Raw genomic sequence first — 24,278 nt, forward strand, 5'->3', positions numbered from 1 at the left:
ACCATATACAGGGTAGGGGTGTGTCTCACCCCAGCTTTGCCCTTTGCTCACAATCACTGGGGGCATGTCTTTACTAAACAGGCTTTTGAATATAAACATTTGCAGGGATATAACTAAAACGGACGTATATGACCACTAAGTTAGCCGGTTGTTCTGTTACCAAGAGCTGGTGAAGTGTTGACCATCATGACTGTGTGTACAGCTGGGTCAGAATCCAGCTGACCTCTCTGGCATATGTGGCTAAAATGGACAATGACCTTAAACAGTGTCTGTCATGCCCACTAAATAAGGGAAGCTCTTGTAATAGCACTCAGGGGAATAACATGCGTGTATGGCTTTCACACAGAGTAGTAAAGTAGTTTCAAGTAAAGCTGCTTCAAAGTCTTAACACAATAATTGCTTTCATTAGGCAATAATGGAGTACAAAGCACAAGATGCAGTAAGCTTTGAGCCCTTTGGCTCCAACAGGTTATTAATTTCAGACTCTGTGTGTGTGAAATACATAAACATGTACATCTAGTCACCTACGCACTAAAGAGAATGGGACAAGAATGAATGGGTTGTGCACTAAACAGAGTTGGAAAAAAAAGGAGCACAATGGAATTGATTAATGATCAGTGCTTATTCTGCAAACACCTTTTATACAAAATATAAACACAAATATGTCAATGGTACAGCAGTGATTTGGTGGTTTTGCATGTGGCTTACATCTCCTAAAACAAAAAGTATGAACCTTTTTGTAACCTTGACAGGAAATGACATCATGGAGCCTGACACAGCTCACATTTTCTGCAGTTAAAACGGTTTCAGATGTGCATGTCTGCAGCAATTCTCTCTTACAGAAACCAACATCATGGGACCAAGCTGACTTCATTACCGTACTGATTAATTTGATGTAGGCCGATTGTTCACTGCAGGGGAAATGACTGGTGTTATTTTACCAAAAAGTAATTTTCCTATTCAAAACAACCACACAAAAACTGACCACACAAATCTAAAATTGCCAACTAAAAAAGTTGGCAACTTCTTATTCTACTCCCAAGCTAAGGGATGCCATAAACCCATTTAACATATTTAAAAGTCAGGTACGGCACACCGTCAGGGTTGAGTAGATCACTACTTGCCAGGATGCAATCTGAAGCAGGATGAAAACTCTTATCCCAGAGGCCTGAACAGAGCCAGTGAATACTGATGGAGCAATGAAACGGGGAAAGAAAAGCCTCAACACACTTTACATATCAATGCCTGTCTGAACCCACAGTTCAAAGGCAGTGTAATCCAAATGGAAATGCCCTCTCGTTTATAAAACTTCAACCTGTGCAATGCCACGTATGACCCTAGAATGATTTGTGTGCACATGTTTGTGTAATTTAAACAAAGGCATCCTATCTTATTTGCATACAGTACACAGTTCAATTGCATTTCCGCAAAGAACAGAAAATTGGCATGTTCATTTGTTATTATAAGAAATTTGAACAAGGACTTAAAAGGACGGTTCACCCAAAAATGAAAATTCTGTCATCATTTACTTACTTTATTTTGGGGTGACCTATCCCTTTAATATTAGCATTTTTTATTTAGTAAAGTTTGTTGTCAAAATTGCATGCATGTGTTAGAAGCATGTGCATAAACAGAGTATGACTAATTAGTGTACAACATTAACATATTTCATGCGAATTACTAATAAATGAGGCCATATTATTTACAGTAGGGGCATCAAAAGGCTATATGGAGTTACAGAATCTCCTTTGAGAGATCTTGATCTCGTTCCTGCTCTCCAGGGCCAGCTCCTGTGAACACACAAACCAGCCAAATGCTACATCTCGCCAGAATCTGAATCACATGCTGTGGCCAAGTGGACCTTTCTCTCCATTCTTTTATCACTGTCTCTCACCTTCCTACCTACTTATACTTCTCTGAGCAGTGTTGGGCAAGTTACTTTAAAACAGTAATCCACTACAAATCAATAATTTTCTCTAAAATGTTAATTAGATTACTACATACTTCAATGAAAAAGTAATAACATTACTAATTACTTTACTATTAATTTACTTATTTTCTGCTCAACAAATTCAAGATCATGTCTTGTTCATTGTTTCACACAAGTCATACTCGTTATGGGGCCATAATTCATGTATTGTACATAAATAATGTATTAGAAATAAGCATAACCCCTATAATATACTTAAAGTAATTAAATTAATTGAAATTCTGTAACTAATCTGATTACAAGAATTTAAACTAATGCGTTGCACTACTTTTTTTTGACTGAAAAGTAACTACAGTAACTAATTACTTTGTGATTGGATTACACCCAACAATGTCTCTGAGCAATTTGAAACTCTGTATAGCAGCACTTTGCTTTTTGAGGTACTCCACATTTGGAAGTCTCTTCGGATAAAAGCATCGGCTAAATGAATAAAAGTAAATGTAATAAATGTAATTCCACCCTCATGATAATAATGTAGCTTAAAATGTTTATTCCCCTGGCACACTGACCTGTAATGCATTTAGCAGTGTTTCCACGAAATTAGGTCTAACTACTTGTTAAACAATAACAATACTTTTATTATTAAAATATACAACATGTTACATTTTCACTCAGCCGGGACAACACAGTAGAAAGTTGTGGTGACAATGTATAATCAATATATTATTTTGCAGTGGCCAGTTTTTCCTTCTCATCTAATACAATTAACAAGCTCGCAACAGTTTGTTTGAGTCTTTATAAGGATGATGATTTCATAATAAGAAGTCTTTGTTACAACAGAGGTAATAACTACTATAATGGCCTAACAGGTATGATCAGGTAGTATTAACAGCATTTTTGTCCTTTTGATTTCAATAGGTGCATATTCTCTTTCAAAAGATTAGACTTGCTGACATATCAAAATAAAGAAAGATCAGAAGCCTGATCTGTGTTAACTAGCTGCTCCAAGCAGGTTTCTCTGGGTTACAAAGGGCAGGGTCCATCAGCATGCAACACACCATTGCACAGGCTAGCATATCACCTGAAACATCATGCAGCAGACCAATAAAGCGCCTGTGTACTAAGCTGATTACACCACAACTTGCAGTCTAACACAAATGCAATAATTCAAACTTCTGTCAAACAAGAACTGAGCTTGACATACCCAGGCTCTAATTAGGCACTGCTAAAGCAAGATATTCCAATATGGGTCACAAAAAATATTCATAAACATCAAAGATAATCTCATATTCCAGTTTAACAGTAGTGATTACATTAGTTTATCTCTGGCATTTAGATGTTAACATTGTGTGTTTTGGACCATTGTAAAACGCGGTTTATCTATTCTCAAGAGTAAAAAAAACAAAAACACACATGCCACAGCTCAAACATCAGACAAAGAGAGGAAATTGGAGTCCATCTATTTTTCACCCGAGGTTGGCCATGCATGCAGGAAACCGCAGTGTTATTGTGGGATTACAGAGGGCCTCAAATCTCCCACTGACAAGGGGCAGTCGAATCCACGACCCTACCGTTTATCATCCCTGTCTGTCAAACTCACTGTAACTGAAAAAATCCTTTCATCTTTATTTAGACAGGCCAAGAGATATATTAAAACAAACATGCATTGATGGTAGGGACAGACATTGGATATAGCCACAGTAATAGTACACTTGTGACAATGAGACCCATATTGTAAAAATCTAAATTAGATTTCAAATAAACCAATTCATGCCACGTTATTTGCAGAACTCAACAAAAAGGATGCCCAGAGTTTTGGACCAGTTGACGGAACGGTCACTTGCCTAACTGGACAAGTGCTACCTTGTCAGTACATCTTATGTACATTGATCACGCACATTTTTATGCCTTGCAAACTTAAACATTTGGTTTTCTGCGATTTGAACATTGTAGTAGAATGCTGGTCATCAAAGTAGCATTTTCTAGCTGACTAACACAGTTGATGATTTATTATAATTGCGAAAATTAGCGCGTTTACATGCACACCAATACACTGATAACTACCAAAGATCAGCTCATTCAAAAAAATAATAAAAATAAAAATAAAAATAATAATAATAATAATAATAATAATAATAATAATATCGGACAATGCTAGAAAACTGCGTTAACATGAGACTTGAAATGATAGTTATTCTCTGATATTCTTTGTCATGGACATTTGAGCGTATTGGATAAGCCGGTAAGAACACTGGTAATGGTGTTTACATGCAATGCGAAATTGTGGGAATGTGGAAAAATCTACATGTGCCGATAGCTTTATTCTTAAGGCATTATGACCTTACCCCAATAAAGGAACGTTTAAGGTGTTTACATGATCTTACACGTAGTCGGCTTACTAAGTATGATCAGTGTAAGAATGTGCATGTAAACGCTCTAAATGACTTGCGATAGTCTTGGAATCATCAATTAGAATGGGTTCATAATTATAAATAAATTAGTAATGTTTCGTACCGTATGCAACCATTTTGCTGCAAAAGTGTTTATGATTTCATACCTGTCATGGCTATATTTACCATTACTATAGCTTTTTATGTTTAAAAAAAACAAAAAAAAAGTTTAATAAATATTTTTTTCTGACACATACAAATATGTTGCTAAAAATAGCTATTTATCATATTTGTGCTGGGGCTAGTAAGTATTTGATCAGGGCAAGTGAAAATCTGAATGACTGGCCCATCCAGTCTGGCTGAAAAAAGTCCTGACTGTTGAGCCATGTTTTATACTTTTGCCAGGGCCGGCCCATGGAATAGGCAGTTGCCTAGGGCGCAAAATAACAGGGGGGCCACGCACAAGACAATTTTTTTTGGTCAGAAGTGCACCGTCATAACGACTGTGTGCCCCTGCACTCCTGTGTTGAGCTACACTGGCGGCCAACAGTTTGGAATAATGTACAGATTTTGCTGTTTCTGTAGGAAGTTGGTACTTTAATTCACCAAAGTGGCATTCAACTGCACACAAAGTATAGTCAGGACATTACTGATGTAAAAAAAACAGCACCATCACTATTTGAAAAAAGTCATTTGATCAAATCTAGACGGGCCCCATTTCCATCAGCCATCACTCCAACACCGTATCCTTGAGTAATCATGCTAAATTGCTAATTTGGTACTAGAAAATCACTTGCCATTATATCAAACACAGTTGAAAGCTATTTGGTTCGTTAAATGAAGCTTAACATTGTCTTTGTGTTTGTTTTTGAGTTGCCACAGTATGTAATTGACTGGCATGTCTTATTGACTTAATATTAGGTCAAAAATGGTAAAAAAGAAACAGCTTACTCTAGAAATTCATCAGTCAATCATTGTTTTGAGGAATGAAGGCTATGCAATGCTTGAAATTGCCAAAAAACTGAAGATTTCATACAAAGGTGTACACTACAGTCTTCAAAGACAAAGGACAACTGGCTCTAACAAGGACAGAAAGAGATGTGGAAGGCCACATGTACAACTAAACAAAAGGATAAGTACATCAGAGTCTCTAGTTTGAGAAACAGACGCCTCACATGTCCTCAGCTGACAGCTTCATTGAATACTACCCGCTCAACACCAGTTTCATGTACAACAGTAAAGAGAAGACTCAGGGGTGCAGGCCTTATGGGAAGAATTGCAAAGAAAAAGCCACTTTTGAAACAGAAAAACAAAAAGGTTAGAGTAGGCAAAGAAACATTGGACAACAGATAACTGGAAGAGCGTTATGGATCTTAACCCCATTGAGCTTTTGTGGGATCAGCTAGACCGTAAGGTGTGTGTGAAGTGCCCGACAAGACAGCCACATCCATGGCAAGTGCTACAGGAAGTGTGGGGTGAAATGTCACCCGAGTATCTGGACAAATGGAGAGCTAGAATGCCAAGGATCTGCAAAGCTGTCATTGCTGCACGTGGAGGATTTTTTTTGATGAGAACTCTTTGAAGTAGTTTAAGAAGTTCTGAAAAAAAAATTCCAAATTGGAATAGTAATGTTTCACGTTATTAATGTACTGACTATACACTGTGATCAGTTGAATGCCACTTTGGTCAATAAAAGTACCCATTTCTTTCCATAAGAGCAAAATCTGTACATTATTCCAAACTTTTGTCCGCCAGTGTAAATTTGCCACTAACATCCTTTCAGTACTGATAAATGGTTACAATGACATCATCAAAAAATAAACATGCTGCGCCCCCTGACCTGACATTCACAACTCATGAGCTGACATGTTGGAATAAACATTGCCTGCTATCATGACACATTAGTTGTTTATGCCACTACCATACACACTATACTCATATGTAGAGTGAAAAAAACAACAAAATTATCATGCACGCAAGGCATGAAGCAGCGCAAAGAAGAGGAGCAGATAAAAACAAAACAATACAGAAGAAAGAATTACGACTGTTCATGTCAGTCATTCATGTTTATTTACAATTTGAGCTTATTTAGAACCTCTTTACTAGGGTGACCATACGTCCTATTTTTCGGACTGAAATAAGTGTCAGAAATAAAAATGTTCAGGATTTGGCTGGGATTATCATACATTGTGTGTATGTGATACTGCGCATTAGTTTTCATGTGTTTACATGTCCTTATGTGATTATTCTGGCTGAGAGCGGCAGAGCATGCACTCTTTCAAACTACTTTTGTAAACTCTCGATCGCCCGTCCGCTCGCACTGTGTGTGCAAAAGAGATCGCCAGACATGCTCTATCAATAATGCAAGTACACTTTTAAAGAGTATGTTCCCCAATTTTGCCAATTATTAAATAGAACAACTGTTTCAGACTCGCGCTTGCCACGCCATGTTAATTTTAACTGGAAATGTTGACTATATCGATACAACATCAAATATACAACAAATTAGGGAAATGTAAAAATATATATATAAAAATAGACATTTTCATTAAATGTATTAAATACATTCAATACAAAATGAGGTTGCTGAGCATCAACCCTATAAAGTCATTTCAGTTCAGCATACACACATTATAGGAAAAAAGGAAAATGATGGGCAGCTGACTGAGACACAGACAGGCACTAACACCACAGCGGGGAAGTCATAGGACTTCTGCATGGGCATTTGAAAGCAGACTGGAGCAGACGGAATGTCAGCTCATACAAAAAGAGGCCGGATCACTCCAGATAAAGCCCACGATTGGCCTTCCACAACAGGGCCTCTGCACCACAGGGATCTGACACACACCAATAAACACAGGGGACATTTCAAATGTCCCTGGTTTCCTTTACAGTGTTGGCAAGGGCCCTGGAAAACTTTCCTGTGTCTTCCCACGTCTTTATCGAACAATGGATACACTAGGAATTCCTGCTCCAAGCTGTTCCATAACATGCAAGCTCAACCCCTCCCCCTCCCTACCAAGCTACGCACCACATACATGGTGCTGAAGTGTTATGAAGAACCTTGAGGCTGGTATTATAATGAAGTCTCGAAGCCAAAGAGCGTTCCTCATGGCAAGGTTTGATTCAGTGGTGGCTTGCTTCATTGCATTACTATTCAACCAGCAACAGCCTTCCAGGAGGAATCCATACTGCCAAGCTCAGTACTATCATCAATTGGGTATTTCAGGGAATGTGGGATTGCATAACCCTCTTAATAAGAGTCTAACGCTCAACCCCTTTATTTTTCTGTTCAACATTGCTTTGTTTGCTTGTCTAAAACCTTAGCAGTTGGATAGAAAAACAAAGCATTCCTGAAGGAGACTTGTTTTCCATTCATAATCTGCTACTGTTTCTTAGTAGTCAAAATTAACTAAGAAAGACTCAAACAGGAATACACAGAAATGTATACGAGATTAAGAAATGTTCGCATTTGCATAACACATACAACAGTTGCCAACAATGCCAGTGGCCATCACAGGTAGGGATGCACCGATCGGTATCAGCTCCGATACTGAAGCTTTTAGATGGATCGGGTATCGGTCCGACGAGCTCGATCCAAATCCGACTGTGTGTTAGTCATTTTCGTTACTGTCAAGCTCCAAAAATGACATAAAATAACCATAACAACACCATTAAAGCAGTTCACATGACTCGTGCATTTTATGCAAAACCAACTGAAGACGTGTGATAGCTCTGTGAATCACAAAAGGCTGTGTTTAATAAGTAAATATATAGTATGCACAGCGCCAGCGTGTTAGTGAATGGTGCTGCTCTGTTGACAAACTCATGCACAGGCTGGTGATGCACTTGTGGCTATTTTAGCCTTCACAGCGGTGTGCAATATTTGAGCGCTACTCAAGAACAGCATCTCAGATGTAGATGCTCAATAGTTTGGTTCACTTATAATATGTATTTAGAACAGGCACCAGAGGTGCATTTTACCAGAATCTGAATAAGAAGCGAATTAAACTACTGTGAACTTGCCTACAAACAGACACATACAGGACTTCCTGGAGAGTTTAGAATGTCAAAATAAAAGCGTGAGGGTTTAAAAAGTGCACGATTTAAATATATTACTGTTGTATTTAAAATGAAGTCAATAATAATAACATTAATAACAATTTATTATTATTATTGTCATCATTAGTATTTGTTTACAATTTATAACAATATTTAAGTTGAATGGGTTCCAAAAAATAACCGTGTGAATGAAAAGTGGACTGATGTCTTACAACTAAATTGAACAAAAAAAAAGAGATCTGAATCCTTTAAAGTCCAGATGCAAGTTGAAAAGGCAAAAATAAAACAGTGGTTTCTTTTCTACTGAAGACTTGAAGATTGGAATTACTGTTAATTTTGCTGCTACATTATCCAGTATACTAGTTAATGTGTTTCTTAATAAGCTATACATTTATATTGAAATAATGTGTAGTAAGAGGTTTGTGTTTCTTTACGTATTAAAGAGTACTCCCAATTAGTTCCACACAATAATGTAAAGAGATTCTAAACTAATTATGCAAAAAACAACAACACTGGTATCGGCTTGGGATCGGTATTGGCCGATACGGAAGAGAAAAAGTGGTATCGGTGCATCCCTAATCACAGGGACTATAAAATAGGCCATAAATGTGCTATTTCTCAAACAATTGCTCACAGTGGAAGTAGGTTTACAATACCCCTCTGTTGCCTGTCATGTTCACATTTAGAACAGAGGTTCCTTGATTACAGATCAACAAGTTTAGCTATGACAAAAAGCAAGCAAGTACTCATAATTCTACAGCATTCCTGTTCAGAGCATCTCACCACATACAAAGCTCTAACCTTATTCATCAAATCAACTCACTGTTGAAAGTGAAGTCTTGCAATCTTAAATACAACTTTAAGCCCTGTTTGCAAAAACAGAGCCTTAGGGCGTACTCACACTAGGCCCGGTTGCCTTGTACCATAGCCAAGCATGATTGTCCCCACTCCCCCGCTGGCCTGCACTTACAATGCATTTAACGTTCCGGGCCTAAGCACGCTTACATCATTAAGATGCAACTTTTTGTTTTGAAGAAAACAGGAAGAAAATCGCTCTCGCACAGCACAATGGAGTCCATCATTGTAACGTTACTTTCTTTGTAGCTTATTTGGAATCGTTTGGGGCGCGGTGACACACGGCCCTCTCACATGCCTAATTGTCGACAGCATCGTACCACTGGAATTTATCCTTTTCGTCCGATGAGCTGCCAGATTTACAGAGTGCACCCAGTACCTACAGATACAGATAATGGTTCTTTGGTATCCACGAGCACAAAGATAGTCGCGAATTTTACCAAATATCTTGGAGTTCTAGTGTGTTATATCCAGCTGTTCCTGTACACTCTCATCTGCCCATATTTCCAGTAACACTGCACCTCTGCCACCATGTTTGTTAAAACAGTCACATCATTGAAGTCATGTTTCGAGTTCTGTGTTCGGCCAAGGTTAGCGATCACACTAGACGCGTACTATGCATGAGTCCAACTGAACTCTGCCCGAGCCCACCTCTTCAAGCAGGCCTGGGCATGGTTCAGCATACTGTGCCCGGGCACTTTATGGAGTGATCACACTACTCAAACGAACTGGACTTTGGTGATCAAACGTGCTTGGGGACAGTAAAGATCTCCTAGTGTGAGTACACCCTTAATCAGGCTCGACACAAGTTACCAACAATAAGTAATTTGTTTGTTCATACTGAAAAGGAACGCTGTGTGATGTGGCACAAAAACAGCCAATCAGAACATATTTGACCTTTAACAGTGCCCACCCACTTTTTCAGCTGTCTTGTGTTCACCAAGTATTTTTCCCCCATTAATTTTTCCATAGAGATTTCGTAAAATCCTCCGTAAGAGTTCTAAGCCATGAACCAAGCCAGCCAGCTCAGAGGTGTATCACAATTTTACGAAAAATATTTAAATATTAGAGTATGAAAAATATTCAGATATATGCAAATATAAAGGTAGTTTAAGAGTGTAGGGTGACCAACTCGTTTGTGTCATTTGCAGTGCATCATGGAAGTGGGCAGCTGCCACAGAGATTGTTTGGTGCACTTTGTTGGCTGCACGATTCTTCACAAACTGATAAAATATCCTGTCATGTTAATGGCTGGCTGGGACAAAAACTAAGATTAAAGGCCGAAACATACTCAACACAAGTACGCGAATGCGGTCATGCTTAATGCGCGTTCCCGTGTTACCGTGGCGGGAACAAACCTCAGTACTCAAGGGGGCGATAGAGTTCCTTCAACCGTCTGTGCCATTAAACTGGATGTCACTGAACAATATTCTCTTCAGTGTAAATCTCGTCAACTAAATCATCGATGAAAACATTCATTGACAAAGGTTTTTTTTTTTATTTCGTCAGCAATAACAAATGAGACGAAAAAGACGTATCATGACGGTAATTTAATTATTTTATTAAAGCATAGTGTTGACGATGAAGATATTAACAGTTCAAAATATAAACCAAAGAAAAAACTTCGGTTTATTGAAAAAGATATGATATGGATTCATCTAATCCAATAATTAAGTATGTTGGGGATTTCCCTGCTCAAGCTGTACGAGTTGAACATGGTAAACACCGGCAAAATTAACCGCTTTAAAACGGGTTAATTACCTCACTCAAACACATCCTTTTTATATATATGAGATTATTCATTATATCCACAACATATGTAATATTACAACTTACATCTGCACAGACAATGAAGCAAATAAACAGATAAACTTGAACTAAGTTATGTACTAGTCATTGTATACCTAACTTGCGTTGTGTAATTTGTGTTGTGAATACGCTGTTTTCGTAAAACACATGCTACATGCAATGCAATATCCTAAACTGGCTAAACACGGAAAATAATTAGTCTCTAAAGCATAAAGAATTAAGAAAAGAGTAGGCCATCTTCAAAAGATTAACTAATACTTCATACTTCATTATATTCGTTATATGCCATTATTTTAGGAGCTCAGGTTTATACAACAAGGACAGTTGTACAGTATTTTGTATGTAGTCTGTCTTTTATGTTTGATACATATTTAAGAAAATGTTTATAAATTTTTTTCTAAAATGTTTTAATATTTGATTGAAGTTTGGTCTGTGACAATTTGACACGTTTTTGTCATTTTGCACATCATCAACTCAAAGGTATTATTTTCGTTGACTAAAGTGACAAACTGACTAAAATAAATGAATATGACATGATGAAAAATTTACTAATTTAAAAGGACATTTTCACCAAAAGACTTAATGACAAAAACAGAAATATTTTTTAAAAAGTAAACACTGATTCTCTTTAAATTGCTGCTCAGCCATTCCACTAGTTGACTTGAAAGAGAAACCTCAAAGTAGAAGTGGATAGTTCACACTGATCTCGCTATAGTGCCCCTTGTGGCAATGTTGAGAATGTAACGCCTACTTGTGTTGGGTAAAATCCCCTTCACACCGCGGACAGCATGTCTAGACTTTGCGATCTGTGTCGCTGGTGGGCGTTCCTACTGCTGCCACCGCTCTAAAATTAGGAAACGTAAGGAATCCGTTCTTTTGCCTCTAAAAATGCACATTCTGCAGGGGAGAGCATTTTATATAACCTGCAGCAGTGCTTAATGCATCATATCATTAAACAAGATGACAAGATGAACTCAGAATGATGACACGGTTTTCCACGCATCATTTTATTAGGCCATAACTATGTATGTGGTTAAAGACAAATTATATAAAAGTGAAATCGCTCACAGAAATTTTTAACTTCTCCTCTGTCTTGCCTGCACTCGAGTCGACTCCAGTATCTCACACTCTCCCTACCTGGAGATGGATGACGTAAGCTCCTCTATCCTCACCCTCATTGGTAATCGCTCGCGAATGTCGCTTGTCATTTGCATAAAGTTGAAATTTTCTCAACTTGTCTTGTCGCTCCCCATAGCGATCTCTGTCATCAACGGTTGCGACAGCTCGTGTCACTGGAAGTTGCTGTGCTCTCACTGAAAATGAATGGGATGATGTCACTGGTGGTGTGAACAGGGCTTTATGAATTGTGCTCCGACACATTTCAGAACGCAACGACGCATAAAATCGAGCTTACGTAGCAAGATGCGTCTGCGTTCACGTACTTGCGTAGAGTATGTTTCAGCCTTAACATTGAAGAGACAAGCTGGTTAAGAAACAGGATAAGTCATTTTTCTATGGGGACACTAACCACATGAACCCGTACTCTTAGAATAAAACTTTTTTTTTATCATTTTAAAGCTAGGCTAAATTTCAAGATCAACAAACTTTAATTTACTTGGTTCTAATTAATGAAGGCCAAAATAAAAACATGGTAAACAAGATTAGTCAAACTTTCGGGTGCTCTGTGAAATCTTATTGCTGAAGATTTCATAAAGGATAAATCCTTAGACATTCAAGATAAACTGACCTTGTTAACTATTGATGCGTATCAAAGCCAATGAAATTAGTATGAAGCAAGCACTTCTGTTAAATTTAGTCTAGCTAATTAAATCAAAAGGTGGTTTGGCAATGTGAGAAAAAAAAGAGAAGATCCAGTGGAGCTCAGTCCATGCTGATTAAATCAAGAGGCCTTTGAGTTCCCAATAAATAAATTCATAAGACCAACATCCCTCAGCTAACAGACGATAGGCTAAATGAGAAGTGCAACAGATGTTACACAACATATTGATATTATGCTATTCCATGCTGCTCTGTCAAAGCTAACAGCCAGCTCTGACCTGTTTAAGCATGTTTCAGAGCTATCTGCTGATGTCAAAGACGGGTCATCATCTCTCTCTCTCGAGCTTAGGAAGTGCTTAAGGCAGCTCGGCACTGCGAGGTCATTCTGACATGCTTTTCATGAATTCCCAGTTGAACATGGTCCAGATCTGCAGCTCTCAGGTGCCTGCAATAAATGACCAAGAGTGGATCGCAGTGCCTGTTCATCAGACCAACACTCTTTAACAGGCCCTACAGTCTCAATTGTCCTTCGTAAAGTGGAATGAATTTCAGGTTCTAGTTACACAAAGAGGGAGAATGCAGTAGTGAGCCACATAGATACGCATATACAGTAATGATACATGGAAAACTCCAATGCACCCAGCCCACATCCCAGTTGCAAACACTCGTCCCAAGCAACAGGAGGCACTCTGGAAACCTGTTCCCAGTTGTCATATACCTGTCGGTCTCCTTTTAAGTGATTGGGTATTTATGTTAAAACTGTGTATTTGGGGGCAGGGTGGGCTTCTTTGCATACACAGTTCACAATCATTTTTTATCAAACTACACAATGATGTCTAAGACATTATTGATATTACAGTTTCTTTTTCTGTTAATGCATGATTTTCTGTAAAGCTGCTTTGAAACAATGTGTGCTGTGAAAGGCGCTATACAAATAAAACTGACTTGACTTGACGTGTTTTGCAAACGCTTTAAGCGATGTGGAAATTTACTTGTGTTCCCACCAAAGTTGTGTGCACAAATCCTTGCATGATTAGTTTCTTCTAGTGTCTGTGGTGGAGTAAAACGGTTAAATTACTGTTGATTCAGCAAGGCAGACTGGTCAATTACCGTGGTCATGTTTTCCTAGTGAAAACTTTGCGGCGTCCAGCTTACCAAAATAACACAGGAAGCCAAATCACATCATTACTGTATTTATCTTGGTGTGTGCATGTCTGTGCATTCCTCCTCCAAACTTCATTAAATGACTTTGGGGGGAAAACTTTGGGTCACACCTGCTGTAAGGGGTCTAAAAACTTGCTCTTGCCATCAGATGTTTTTAGTAATTAAAACCATTTACCTTTAACCTCCACCCCAGCTCTGATCACTAACTAGGACATTGTCACTCAACTGTTTAGTCCCACCCACTTGCAGTTTCCGGGTAGTAACAGAATGGCCAATCATAAGGCTAGATCCCACTGCTGAAGACAAAAACATAACTAGACAATCCTAGTGCCTTTCAGGATTTTACGTTTAACGTAGCGTTTCACAAACGACCTGTTATATATACTTGTCAATATCTTCAACACGATTGAAATAACACGAAATTAACTCATCAAATCGCCGTATAAGCTAGTTTTGAGTGTAGTCTGAGGCACAAAAACTTTCCTGATCTTTAAAAGCAAACAAATATATTCTTTTGTTCCACACATGGTGACATTACAGCAGTTCATAAATGATCTACCAAACGTGGAGAAACTCGAGTTCACAAGTCACAGATGTTACAGAAACAACACAACTGCGAGTTCTAGATGCTTAGATAGACAACAAAACAAACAAAAAAACCAACGAAACACACTGACAGTCCAGCTAAACCACACTCCGAATAAAAGCATGGTTGCACACATAATAACCGTGCAACTTCTGACTCGAAAGGACAAGAGTGGACGAAAAAAACAACTCGACAAAACTTTTGTTGTTTGCCAGTCATTGAAAAGTAATGGGACTCTTATGTACGGAGTGACAAATATCCACACCCAAGAACTGTACGAACAACGCAACTTCCCTTCTCGTCAAAAGCGTTACAATCAGTAAAAGAGTGGAAAAACAAATTTGCTGTCAACACATTTAACCCCAAACGAGAACATTCGACCTAACACAAAAGCCAGAAAAACAAGATGGATCCTCGATGCAAGAGAGAAAAATATTTGCACAGACATCGTTATAATACATACGCCGTTTATACAGTGACACTTAATCTGAAGTTTAGGTCATTTCTGATCTGTTATTATTTAAAGTGCTTTGCTGGATTATAACTGAGTGTCGTCTTACTGTGTCTTTTTTTAAATCACCAATATGTACATGCAGTTTCGTTATGTGTAAATATATCCATGTTAAGAGAGCTAGAAATACTTAAGTATGTCTATTTTTGAGCAATAATCGCTGACAAAAACAATCAACAAATAAATAAATAACTGTCTGTGATGTTGGTTATGCTAGCTCGCTAGCAGGCCAAATCTATTAACCGTAACATTCATTATTTTGATCGAAAACTGGTCTGTATCAGTCAGATATCATTTATATGTAGATATCTAAATGTTATCTGCACAAACAAGTGGATGTCTAGTGTTTATGTGGATTTCACAGCAGTAAATTAAAGACAAGCGACGACAAAAACACTCAGAGGACAGAGAGCAATGTATCTGCTATAAATAATTCTCAACATTTCTGCTTTTGAACACTGACAACGTACAAATCTCAATCGAGAAAAATCAGATTTGAACGTTGGGTTTGTGAGTTGTTATTTGAGAGCTGAATGCCTGTAAATCTTCGCTTTGTTGCTGGCCGCACTGACAACCATCAAAACACTTTTGTTGTCAAAAGCTGATCACCATCCAATAAACGCGTTTACTGGCTTTGACAACTGTTTTTCAAACCAGAAAAGCACGCAAAACGATTTATATACAGTAAGAGATATGTTTTCGGCCGGTTGTCACGAATATTGGAGGCATTTAAGAGCTACATTGTTACGTTATTTGTGTTGTTTATATTTTAAAGGATACAGTTTCACCACGTCGGTGTCCATTCGTCTTTTGCCCGGACTTGGAGACGACATCTTTACACACTCCTCTTTCAGATGACCAAAGCTCAAATCTTCTGCGTCTGATTCTCGATCCCTTGGCCTCTATCGAAACTGTATATTTTTGCACATTGGCATATGGCGAGCTGTCGGTTCGAGTTATTTTTCACCCTCCACTTTCTGTCCGCTGCGGATAGTGCTGGTAGTCCTCTGTCCGCACTGCTCTCTCTCCAGATATCTATCCCTCCGCGGATGATGTCATAACGGCGCGACGAAATGCGGTCTTTCATGTTACGTCTCAGAAAGCGGACGCCTCAGCTTTGTAGTCTTGATCAATTCCATTGTAGTTCTTGTCTACTATTACCGTTAGACCACCGACACATTTGTTATGATAGTTGAAAGGGTTAGTGGATATTTTTCCTAAGTACAGTCAGATGTGTTTTTTCCTACGCATTGTTTACCAATAGCTCCATATTTCTAATAGTCTTTAATGGGTCCTAAATATGTATGCAAAGACATCTTTCCCCATATTTCTTATTATAGGAAGTGTTTAAGCTGTAGTAGTCAAAGGTTTAAAAAAAAAAAAAAAAAAGTGGAGTATCTCTAAGACAACGTGGTCACATAACAGAGATAATTTAAGAAGTACATTGTGAAAACCAGTAAAGAAATATGTTTATTATATTTCACACTCAGTATTACATGCATGTAGTAATATAAACATGCAGGGCACTAACCGTGGCAGAAGAAAGTGGTCCAAAAGCAAACAATTTAATTTATACTGGCAGTCTCTTTTCAAATTATGGCACATCCATTTCAGCTGGCATGCGGACAAAAGACAGTTTAAGAATAGTATGCAGCCTATTTACTCTTATGTAAGTAAACATCATACATCTATTTCAACAATGCAGAAAAACACAAAGCACTGGTTGTCCTTGGCTATACTATAATCTAAAAATGTCCAGCTATGATGCAATAACATGTCTTCCAATGTAGATCTAGGCACTTCATTAAAGCTTCCCTAAATATAGGCCAGTTCAGACCCCTTAAAACCCCATGCCTAGTGAATAGGAAAGGACTATTTGGCAGTCCATGTGAGAAGCATGTCAAACACTAGTCAGTTGATGTCCATAGGCCAACTGTGGTTTAGAGTATTGATACCACCCCACCTGGACAAGCCCAAATTCAAAACAGTGTGGTAAAGTTACAATTTTTCCGAAGAACTCTGTCAGGCTTTCTTGCTCTAGGGTAAGGTAGGTCAGCACAGGTCCCTTGATCCATGTGGATTTACTGTCCCTTTCCCAACCAAACCCAATACTGTAAACAAGACTCACACGATCAAGAAACACTTATATGAAATCACTGTCATTATTACAAAGGACAGCGTGCCACCAGAATATCTTCACTAGGGCTTTCCAGTCCTCCTTTCAAGAACACGACTTACTGGAATGGGGAGGATACCTGCCATTGCCGAAATATGGAGAATACCCTTTTCGATTTGTCATGAGGACCCTGGAGGAAACAAAGATGGGGTGAAAGCATAAGACAATTGATTTTTAGCTTAGATCGACAAAGGTTAGCACCTGAAATGAGAATGATTTGCTTGGGCAGCTCTTAGATGTCCAACAACAACAGATTGTTGAACTGCAGTCAATAATGACCTCTTTTTCTCACAAGTTCTGACTGATTCAGCTTACATAATATTGAATTGGGATCACCTGAGATGGACTGGATCCTACTGGACTCCTTTTTAAAGATATGAAGAGGGTCAGTGCTGCTTTCCAGACAGGTTGTGGAAGTTCTGCTTCACAGCCAACAAAGACAGAGCTGTCCAAATTCCTCTCCTCTTGTCCCACAATCACCCAAGGACACCAGTCCCTATGCTGGGCTACTGGGTCAAACAAATTCTTGTGCAAGGGCCCCTCCTGAAACACCACAACAAAAAAGCTTCAGTGCTTAGATGTGGTTTAAAATTAAATTATCTAAAAATACCTGTACTTTGAGAAAGAGAGTCGATTCATTCAGTATTTCCACTGTAAAAATTAAACATGACCTTCATTAAAGCGGAGGACAATTCTAACCCTTGTGTTGTGTTCATTTGTGCCAACACCTTTTGTGTTTCCGGTCAAGAAATTATGACTTTGTACATTGTTTTTTTATTTTATCCCCTTTTCTCCCAATTTGGAATGCCCAATTCTCACTACTTAGTAGGTCCTCCTGGTGGCGCGCTTACTCACTTCAATCCGGGTGGCGGAGGACAAGTCTCAGTTCTGAGAAGGCCAATCCACGCATCTTATCACGTGGCACGTTGTGCATGACACTGCGGAGACTCTGCATGTGGAGACTCATGCTACTCTCAGCAATCCACGCACAACTTACCACTCGCCCTATTGAGAGCGAGAACCACTAATCGCGACCACGAGGAGGTTACCCCATGTGACTCAACCCTCCCTAGCAACAGGGCCAATTTGGTTGCTTAGAAGACCTGGCTGGAGTCACTCAGCACACTCTGGATTCGAACTCACGACACCAGGGGTGGTAGTCAGCATCAATACTCGCCGAGCTACCCAGGCCCCTGCACTTTTTTTTTTAAACATTAATTTATACAAAATTGATGTAATTTTAAAGCTTAAAGGAGTTCGCATAACGGACGCATCTGACGGATGACATGGCGCATTCTAAAATTCAAAACAATTGTTTTCTTTGAATATACACACCGCCGCCGCTCGGCGTCTGTCGGTGGCACCAAGCTACGATTAAAAATGTCTGCCACACCACGGTGCGCATCTCACATATTTTTTATTAAATTCGACCCAAATCATTATCAAAGGACATAGATTATTTACTCTAGCCTTGTTCATTCTTGAAGAAGGGAAAAACCTTGGTAACTTTTGCATGTACTGTCTGCCACCTGAACCGCATCGACGTGCCCTGTGTTTGATACCTGTGCCGTGTCCTAGCTGCAACGCGACACGGCGTGGCGCTTCTCATCTGGTGTGCGACCGCCTTTAGAACCTGGACTTTTTGATGCATATAGCTGATCCTACCAATTCTAAATAATGCCTTTTAATTTGCTGACAAATTAGAACTGTTTTGTTCTCATAATTTGCAAATTTGTTATTACAGCAATTATATTTAGCCATGTGTTATATATCGTTGGAAAGGTCTCAATTACTTAAATGCAATGAGAAAACTTGTTTCACTCAGAGGCCAAACTGCAGTGAATACTAGAAAAAAATAACTGCCACCGACACACAAATATAATTAACAGGAGTGTCTTTTGTCATGGTTTTCCTTATTACTTCCTGAAACATACATATAACATAGACAATGACATATCGTAACTTACAGCAGACTATCCCGATTCAAACAAGCCCAAACGCAACACAATACAATAAGTAGATCTTGAAATATTCCTCAAAGAGTTACATGGAAAGTCGATGCACAAAAGGGCACTCAACAAACGTATTGTTTGTGTGTGTGTGTGTACATGTCCAAGGACTTTGTGTGTGCAAACACACAGCCACATATTAATACAAGTTAATCGGTCAGTATTGTCCCAACACAATATAAGGGTTAAAGACACTTATAAGGTTAAAGTGATGACAATGGTTTCTCGTAACCAGTATTTTTTATTTTATTTTTGCAATATTGGTGTCATCTGATAATTGTTCAAGAAATAAAGTCTTTAAGATTTATGTAATTATTCCAAGGAGTCTAATTTCAAGCCTAACTTCTCAGTACTGCTTACTGAATACTGAGGTAAATAGTAAGTAGCAATGATGATGATACATAAACATTGACTGTTTGTCCTTACAGGGCCACTAGCAGAGGAGAGACGAGGGCGCTTTGTCTTTCGCTGTGGGCTAGAGGGCACGTCCACCGCCAGGTTCTCTCCCTGGCCCCTGCTGCGGGTCATGGGTCTTTTGCCTCTGGGCAGGGAACTGGGTAGCTCCTCATGAGGAATAGGGGATTCCCTAGTTCTTGTGCGGGAAACCAGTGGGGATGGGGTGTTTTCCGTCTATACGCAAAAGCCCAGCCAAAAACAAACCATGCAAAATTTTAATTTATATATTTGGGGTTGAGGTTCATCAACTTTTATAACTGAGCATATGGGCACTTCATGTTATGTTTATTTGGAAAATGTATGGTCTTAAACAGGACAAACTAATGGCATATATACTGTATAACTTAATGTAAATCAACCTCTTTAAGTCAAACAAATGCAACCAAGACTAACCTGCTCAGAGCGAGTGGTGTCCTGACTACGCAGCTTCATACGACATGGAGTGGGGGACTGGGATGGTGAAGAGGGAGTCCCCTTCTCCCCACATGAGCCTTGAGATGGAGTCATGCTGGTAGTAGATGTCGGAGACGAGGGAGGATTTTCACCCTCTCCTAAAACACTCTCCATTTGAAAGAAGTTCCACAGTCCCACTTTTCTCATGCAATATGAACAGGTGAGGATGGGCAGATTCAACGAATGGAGTGCTGGGCTAAAAGGGAACACAGCACAGCAAAGTGTAGTTTGCTAATAAAACCAATATACAAAAGACTATCACTTCAAATGGTTGGTGGAAGGTCACTGGCTGGATTTTTACCTGGCTGCCCATCCACAAAGGGCAACAATGCATGCTGCCACTTGTACAGAGAGTGGATCTGATGAGGCCTTTGTGGGAGAACCTCCCTGCTTCATTTGCTCATCTTCAATCAGCTGTAGTAGGATACTTATAATATCTTCAGTCAATGTCTAAGAAAGAGTAACATTGAGAGATCGAGTGAGTTTACATTGTCTATGTAAACGAGGAATTGTCAAATCAAACAAAAGTTAAGTATGGAGTGCCACAGGGATCATTTTTAGGGTCTCTACATTTGTCCTTATATATGCTTCCCCTATAAGTTATTTCAGGAATCGTGGAACAATTTTCCGCCGTTATGCCGATGATACCCAACTTTATATTTCTTTGAAACCCGACGAAATTTCACAATTCTCCAAATTAGTAGAGTGTATCAATGAAATCAAAGACTGGATGGCCAGAAATGTCCTTCTATTAAATTTCGACAAAAGAGAGGTACTAATTATTGGACCAAAAACCTCTAAAAATAAGCTGCTAAAATATCTCAATGGATGTAGTTACATCGTCTTCTACAGCGAAGAAATTAGGTGTTATTTGATACCAATCTGTCCTTTGAAAATCAAATTTCCGATGTTTGTAGAACAGCATTCTTCTACCTCAGAAATATTGCTAAGTTATGACACATGCTTTCTATAGCTGAAGCCGAAAAACTAATTAATGTGTTCCTGACCAAGACTAGATTATTGTAATGCATTACTGGGAGGATGTCCAGCAAGTTCAATAAACAAACTTCAATTGGTTCAAAATGCAGCAGCCAGAGTGCTGACTAGAACCAAGAAATATGATAATTTTAGCCCCATTTTATCATTGTTATATTGGCTACCTGTTAAATTTCGTATTAATTTAAAAATTTTGTTAACTACGTACAAAGATTTGAATGGTCTATCTCTGCAGTACTTAAATGACCTTCTGACATGCTATATTCCATCACGTTCATTACGATCACAAAATTCTGGCCTATTAATAGTTCCTAGAATATCAAAATCCACAAAAGGAGGTAGATCCTTTTCCTATTTGGCTCCTAAACTATGGAATAGTCCCTAACACTGTTCGGGACGCAGACACACCGAGTTAGGGTTAGGATAGGGTTAGACACACTGAGTTTAAGACAAAATTCAAATATTTAGCCAGACATGCATCTAATTTATCCATCAACTCACAATTAGGCTGCTTTAGTTAGGTCTGCCGAAACCAGAAACATTTATCATAATCTATAACTCTATCTATAAAAATGTAATGGCATCTACGCTAATATTATTCTATTTGTTTCCCTGTCTCAACCTCGGGATTCTTATCCCGAGGTCACCAGAACCAGCCAGATCCAGCTCCGTTTCTGCTTAGTGTCGGACTCCACTGCTACATGTGTCTGAATGATGATGACTAAATGCAGCCAGTGCCAGCCAGACATCACTTCAGTCTATTCAGAGGATGAACTGATGCCAACTCCAACCATAAGACATGGGATACTTCATATGCCATTGTCTGAACCTTGGACTTAGGATAGACCTCACCGAAACTGCCGAAGCACCTCACTGATCTCTGCCTGCATCACCTTGGTCTAATGATGGACTACACTCTTGAAATGGAATACATAGACTATCAATTAACTGCCAACAAATGCCTTCATCAGCCAACTAACAAAGGACAATGCATCTATGTGAACTTCTGCAGTTAATCCAGGATGAACTTCAAAGACTTAAGTCATTAATCTTACAAAATCTTTGTTTAAACACTGGCCCTTAACACCTTCTTAGTTTACCAATTTTAAACCATGACTTGCACTGCACATAAATAAGTAATACTGGCATTATATTCATGCTGTTAACCCCAGCCCCCTGTTTGTGTATGTAAAAGGTCTGCAAAGTTACAAAGCACAAAGACCAAGCCAAAGGCAGTTACTCTCTCCCACAGAAAACACTGCTCCTGAACTGCCACAGTATGTACAGTATGAGAAAAATTATGTGTTTTTGGAACATTAAAGTTTGTAAACCTATTCTAGTAGACCCCCAAAATAAAATTATGAACTTGTACATGAGCATAATATGGGCTCTTTAAAATGAGTCATGAGGGAACATGTCATACCATAGCTTTGAACTGCTCTGGCTTAATTTCAGGCAGCTGTTGTTCTAGAAGACAAGCACTTTTGAACCGGTCTAGAAAGGCACCAAGTAGCACTGTAGGCTCATTAATAGGAACCATCCAAAATCGGTCTGCCAAAAAACAAACAAAAAAAACAACAACTTTTGACTTGCAGTTTCTGATTAAGAAGCCACACAGTTGCAGAAAGCAATCCAAACTTCTCAAAATACCTGGACACGGAAAATCTGGCCAAGAACAGAATTTCTCATGTTGCGTTTGAAGTTGCTGTAGCAACTCTGAAATCCGTCCCTCATCTGAAAGTGTAAATTAGACAACAAATAGAGATTTGGTTTATAAGCAGATGCAAAAACTTTGCATCACTCCTTAAAAACATTCTGTAAAACTCACATTTCTGGAAGTCCAAGGTGGTTTGAATGGATGCACAGAGGAAAGCCTGGCAACTAGAACACTTTAGCATGTCACAGTCTACATTGATCCAGCCATACCGTGCACATCTCAATGGCGAAAGAGCACGGGGCTTTCCAGCCCACTTCAGGCAGTACTTATGTTAAGGACATTTTTTAATACATATTTTCCAGAGAATAAATACAGCATCAAAAACACGTATCATGCATCAATTTAAGATGGAAGATAAATTGGTTATTGGTTTTCTCATCCAACTCTATACATAGACATCTGGATCTTTTTGTTTTCACAAAGCAATGCATAAAAGGATATAGAGTATGTTTCCACTCTGTTGAAAAATGTTTCTTTGTTTGATGCCTCAAAAGGAGCTTTGCCAAGGCCATTTGGAGACAATGTGTTTAGATCCTGCTGTGAACTGAGATTTGGAGAAGAAAGTGAATATCAACCTAGTAATAAATATTACATATAGACTTGCAATGTTCCAAGCAAAGCATAAATCCATATTTTCCTGGCAAAAACATTAGAATATTGGCAATATAAAAGTGAAATTGCACCAATGCATTTTTATAAAGAAGGCAACAAAACAATTATCATAAACTGTATTTGTTAATAGGTGTAGTAAATTACGTGCAATGCATTTACACGAGCTGTTTATGAGTGACAGTGCATGTGATATACATGTAATTCTTCATGCATGCAATTAGTCAACCAACATGATGTGCAAAATCGTTGGTCAATTTCCAATAAAACTTGTCCTATGCTGTTCACCTCACCTCCCTCCCCTGCCCTGCTTCCCGCACACACTCCCTTCTTCGCAACTTGTCTCTCTGGTAAAGTGAAACTCTTACCAATTTAACACGTTGTCTTCTGAGGCGACACCTTCACTGAGAAGTTCTCTTACTTTCAGAGGGGATACAAGAGGAGATTTGCTTTGTTTTTCACCGTTTTCTGGGCGAATTGCACGGCTGCCGAGCGCCGCCATGTTTGGTGTCTATCTCTAAACCCTTCCTCTGGAAGATATAAACTATCAACCTTTTTTACACAGTTCCGCCCCATCCCTTTCAAAAATATACCATGGTAAACGTAGCGACTGCTTCACACAGTTTATGAATCTTTCTGTCCTTTTGTTAAATTTCTTATACATTTCTTATTTTGATGCAAGTGTTGGCTAAAATCAAGTTACAAAAGTTTTATTGTAGTAAAAATAACTGCTGTGGCATGTGTGCAAGGGCTTTCACACTACTACAACTCATGGC

At 38.8% G+C, this 24,278-nt stretch overlaps 2 protein-coding genes across 3 annotated transcripts in view; both read right to left on the minus strand.

Moving 5' to 3' along the window:
• The window catches only part of LOC127435088 (ubiquitin-conjugating enzyme E2 H), a 42,100-nt gene extending 25,984 nt beyond the window's left edge, over positions 1 to 16,116 (minus strand). For both annotated transcript variants that reach the window (XM_051688259.1, XM_051688258.1), the window contains exon 1: positions 15,867 to 16,116. In XM_051688259.1, coding sequence (XP_051544219.1) covers positions 15,867 to 15,919 — 53 coding nt within the window. In that variant the 5' untranslated portion in view covers positions 15,920 to 16,116. The remainder of the gene's footprint in view (positions 1 to 15,866) is intronic.
• Positions 16,117 to 16,547: 431 nt separating this feature from the next.
• LOC127435030 (zinc finger C3HC-type protein 1-like) lies at positions 16,548 to 24,019 on the minus strand. Its single transcript, XM_051688147.1, has 10 exons — positions 23,871 to 24,019; positions 23,335 to 23,437; positions 23,005 to 23,155; positions 22,827 to 22,910; positions 22,600 to 22,727; positions 20,482 to 20,630; positions 20,121 to 20,376; positions 19,698 to 19,901; positions 17,599 to 17,805; positions 16,548 to 17,392 (listed from the first exon to the last, which is right to left on the minus strand). The coding sequence occupies exons 1-10, from the start codon at positions 24,002 to 24,004 to the stop codon at positions 17,321 to 17,323; spliced, it is 1,488 nt and encodes a 495-aa protein (XP_051544107.1). The 5' UTR covers positions 24,005 to 24,019; the 3' UTR covers positions 16,548 to 17,320.
• Positions 24,020 to 24,278: the final 259 nt, after the last annotated feature.

Source organism: Myxocyprinus asiaticus, chromosome 45 (assembly GCF_019703515.2).
Source record: "Myxocyprinus asiaticus isolate MX2 ecotype Aquarium Trade chromosome 45, UBuf_Myxa_2, whole genome shotgun sequence".
In the NCBI taxonomy this organism is placed as follows: Eukaryota; Metazoa; Chordata; class Actinopteri; order Cypriniformes; family Catostomidae; genus Myxocyprinus; species Myxocyprinus asiaticus.

What these genes read in the sequence shown, in the direction of transcription:
- LOC127435030 (XM_051688147.1), bottom strand. Translation starts at nt 24,004, where the DNA reads ATGGCGGCGCTCGGCAGCCGTGCAATTCGCCCAGAAAACGGTGAAAAA. An exon ending in GAAGACAACGTGTTAAATTG is followed by an intron (nt 23,438 to 23,870) that starts GTAAGAGTTTCA and finishes TCCAAATCTCAG; the next exon opens with TTCACAGCAGGATCTAAACA. An exon ending in CACCTTGGACTTCCAGAAAT is followed by an intron (nt 22,911 to 23,004) that starts GTGAGTTTTACA and finishes TTACACTTTCAG; the next exon opens with ATGAGGGACGGATTTCAGAG.